Raw genomic sequence first — 4044 nt, forward strand, 5'->3', positions numbered from 1 at the left:
GCCGTCGCCGAAGGGCAGGGACGCGCCGTCCAGACGAGACCCGCGCGGCCGTCACCCGCGGTCCCGCTTTCCCGACGCGGCAGTTTCGTCCACGCAACGGCAGCGACGCGGCGAGGACGCGCTCAGGTGAGTTTCGAAAGGCTCCCCGCGCTTGCGCTTTCCTGTCGGCTGTGCACTTCACCTGTAGCCCATTTGCAGCTAAGACGTGGAAGAGGCTTCCAGCTCCTTTTCGGCCAATCCAGTTTCTCCTGGGCAGCTGGCTGAGCACAAAGCCCAGAATCAGCTCAGGAGCCAAATCAACGCTTTTACATTAAATTCATTATAAAATGCCACTCATTTTTTAAAAGCGACTAAAAGGACACTTTCTGCAGCAAAAAAGGGCTAAGTTCAAGTGTTTGTTGTTTGACCAGGACAGAATAACACGATCGGTGTGTCATGGAATCACAGCCTTTCGATGAGTGAAATGCGTGGGGCCCGCGAACAACGCCGCCCCCCCCAACCCCCCCGCCCCCGGCCAACCAAGAACCCCGCCCCCGCGTCCCACCTCCGCGCGCTCGCTCTGAAACCAAACCGCAGTTCGCATCTGACAGCTGACGGATCTCTCTGTACTCAGATCATGTGAAGGCACTTCTCCGGACGCAGTGGCCGGCCGCGGGCTAGCCGAGCTCCTCCGCGCACAACGCACTGACTTCCTCCAGGGAGCTGACCACTGCAGAGGGGACGCTGTGGCCGGTCTCTTTGCGCCAAGCTTCTAGGATCTTGGATATTTCCGCTGGATTGCTGGGACTCAAGTCACAAAGCGCGTATACAGCTGCTAGCTGTATACCCCACGGGATATCTGAAAAGAATTTTCACAGCAGTCATTACACAAGACAATGTCTGTTTTTCACCATTTTAATGGTGTCATCTACTAAATACTATTCAAAACCAGAATGCTTTTTGCCAGCAATGAAAATTAAGTATGCAAGGCCGACGGTGAAAAAATGTAAGACCTGTCTACAAGTGGGGGGAAAAAATGGAAAAAGCAGACGCACTCTCTGTGGGTCCCCGGTGCTGGCCTGCGTGCCCGGGACTGCCGGGGCGTCAGCAGCGGGCACAGGGTGGCACACGCCTGCCCCTCACAACCCGCGCCAGCAAAGCATGTGTCAAATAATTATCACCCCAGTAAGTATCCACGGGAAGTGTTTATAAATGGACTTTGGAAATATAAAACATAATGAAATGAGATCAAATAAAAACCTATCCTTGTATCATAGTTTATGATTATAAATTATAGCATGCACCTGTAGCTTATGTGCTAGGATAGATAATGGTATATTAGAGTTCTGATTTACTGTAAGTTTATTTAAGAGCTATTTAAAAACTTATTTAAACTGTAATTCACTGAAATAATTTAGTTCAAAACTTTAGGTGTTATTTCACGAGCATTTATTATTAACTATTCATTGCAGATTTTCGCTAGTGGTGCAGTGCCCGAGAGGGCAAACGGCTACTTCTGAAACTAAACAACATCGCAAAACCCACATGTGCAAGCGTCGCTGCTGAAAACGTGGAAAGCAGCCACCGCATCTAAGATGTCCCCCGCTCCACAAGGCCATTAGGGGAGCAGAGTGGGCTCCTCCCAAGGACTAAAATGAAAACAAAAATAAAAGTCTAAGGCTAAGAGAAACACAGCGATTTAGAAGCAATTTCAATTAGCCACAAGGTGTGGCCCGGGGCCAGGAGGAGCTGAGCTCTGGGTCAGCCGTCAGCGCGTCGGTGACAACCCTCCCCGTGGCAGTGCAGCAGAGACAGGCAGAGCGCGGCCTCTGGTGAGGCTCAAAGCCACGTGCAGTACGAGGGCGCATGACCTGTGAGCAGAAGGCCTACCTTCCTCCCGGGCGTGCTGGATGAACATGCCGATGACGGAGCTGATGTTCTTCACGGCAGATGGAAACCCTTCCTTCAAGCCCAGCTGGCCTAACCGACCTGCGGAAGAATGAACCAAATATAAATGATCTTTGGTTAAACGGTGATTAACTTTTCACTAGAATTTCATTTTTTTTCCTTTCATAAAACACTAAATACACTAAGCTGAACGACCCTGAACTGAGAGGTTCAAATGGGTCCCTGTTAAGTGCGAACAGGCTAAACGGCAAGGCCTCCGGATGCAGTAAAGCACCTCTCTCTCAGGGTGACCAGAATGACCGGTCGTCTCTCCTTTTATTCCCACGTGCAGACGCTCTGCTTCCCAGGAAAGTGACGAGACGTTAGCAAAGGAATTAGAAGAGGGAACAAATGTTCGGCAGGCTGGAAGTGAAGGGGCCGACTCCACGCCCGTGGACCCGCCTCAGGCTCGCTGCTCTGACGGAACACGGAGCTGTGGAACACGGCTGTCGCATGGGGTGTGGTCCTCAGACCCCATGGCGTCCTCAAGGTCAACACTACTTTCCCTACAGCACCAGGGGTCTGTGCCTTCTCCCCAGCGCTGGGAGGTGGCTGATGGAAAAGCCATGGCTGGTCACAGACCCTCCGCACCAATCAAGGCGCCACGCTGTGTGGAGGTCACTGTCCGTCACCGGGAGCTTGCACATGAAGCAGCCAATTTCCTTTAAGACTGTCCTTGCTGGAATGGCCAGTTGTTCTTAATAAATCTCGCCCCCGAAGCCCATGGCCTAGGATGAGGTGGGGCGTGCCAGGAGGCAGTCCCTCTGCACACCGAGCGCACGGGTGTCTCCAGGAGAAGCACTTGTGCAGAGGCTTCAGATGCAAGGGGGACTAGCTGCCCTTTCCAGAAACACTCACTTTCCCCTGAAGAATGACTGACAAACTACAGCTATTCGGACTGAAGCAGGAAAACAGCTCGGAGAGAGAAGCAAATATGTGGTGGCAACTGTGCTGGGCTGTCTTTAACCATGTGACACAGAGGCCTTTGATCAAAGGGGCCTCACGAGGTCCTTCCCTGTCTACCCTACCTAGTTCATCTATGATGATAGCTCCTTTCCTGGAGCAGGTCCTCCGCCTAATTTCTTTTAGACAGTGAGGGGGAAGGTCAAAGGCTCTTCCTGAGTCTTGTGTTTCCTGACAACCACGAGCTTAAAACAATCAAGATCCCAAAAGGCATATTTAGGGGGGCAAACTCTGTTCTCCCACTCTATAAACATCTCCCACGTTTGTCTGTGATCCTAGTCCAGCGACCCCCTCTCTATTTTGACAGGACAGTGAAGGGATTGTGGTTCCTCTGAAGCCCCTGCAGGAACTAGCTTCAGGCTAGTTCCATGCACCCTGAACGCTGTGACTGATGGCAATCACTAAATTCCTACTGATCCACGCATACCTGGGTAATTTCTCATCCAGGATGCAACTGTAAGCATCTGGGGAATTCCTAGGTGGGCTTTCACTGAGGCTGAGAAGTAATGTGCTTCAGAGAGCAAATTCCAAGTCGCCGATCACTCTTAAACATCCGAGTGCAGGCCCAAATGCTACCTGCACGCCACCGGGCTGGCCTCTAGAGTCTGTCAGGTGACTTCGATGCGTACCTGCGAGCAGAGGCATGGACAGGACGCACGCCTGACACGCGGGGGGCGGCGGCCATGGAGGTGTGCGTCCGGGCAGTACCTGACAGCAACGCGACTCCCCTTCTCTCAGCCCCGAGCGCTTGATGGACCGAGCCCTCGGGGCGGAAGAGGAGGAGGAGGAGGAGGAGGAGGAGGTCCCAAGACTGAGGGAGAAGGCTGGGTGAGACTTACATTCTCGATGCCTCGACAAAGTCGGGGGCAGACTTCCTGAAGGATGGGGAGGAAAGTGCCCCAGGAGGAACGCGAGCCCAGGGCGGCTCAGCCATATGACAACCCAGAGAAGAAGGTGGTGCAGGCCCCTGGGGACGCGTGCGGGGGCTGAGGGCCTGCAGGGAAGGTGGCCCGGCCTGGACCGAGAGGGAGAGGGAGAGGGAGGGGGAGTCCGATTTTAATGCAGGTGCGCTGAGGGAAGGGCGGGCTGAGGAGTCCAAAGAAAAGCAGAGAGACTTGGCCAGAAAGTGGACAGAAACTGGCAAGTCATGTTTTC

At 53.3% G+C, this 4044-nt stretch overlaps 1 protein-coding gene across 1 annotated transcript in view; it reads right to left on the reverse strand.

The window, feature by feature from the left end:
* Positions 1 to 648: 648 nt before the first annotated feature.
* ICE1 (interactor of little elongation complex ELL subunit 1) overlaps positions 649 to 4044 on the reverse strand; it is a 57809-nt gene continuing 54413 nt past the window's right edge. The window contains exons 22-23 of the mRNA XM_023526108.1: positions 1870 to 1968; positions 649 to 838 (exon numbers count right to left, since the gene is read on the reverse strand). Of these exons, the coding sequence (XP_023381876.1) occupies positions 657 to 838; positions 1870 to 1968 (281 nt within the window). The 3' untranslated portion in view covers positions 649 to 656. The remainder of the gene's footprint in view (positions 839 to 1869; positions 1969 to 4044) is intronic.

This window comes from Pteropus vampyrus, unplaced genomic scaffold, assembly GCF_000151845.1.
Source record: "Pteropus vampyrus isolate Shadow unplaced genomic scaffold, Pvam_2.0 Scaffold707, whole genome shotgun sequence".
In the NCBI taxonomy this organism is placed as follows: domain Eukaryota; kingdom Metazoa; phylum Chordata; class Mammalia; order Chiroptera; family Pteropodidae; genus Pteropus; species Pteropus vampyrus.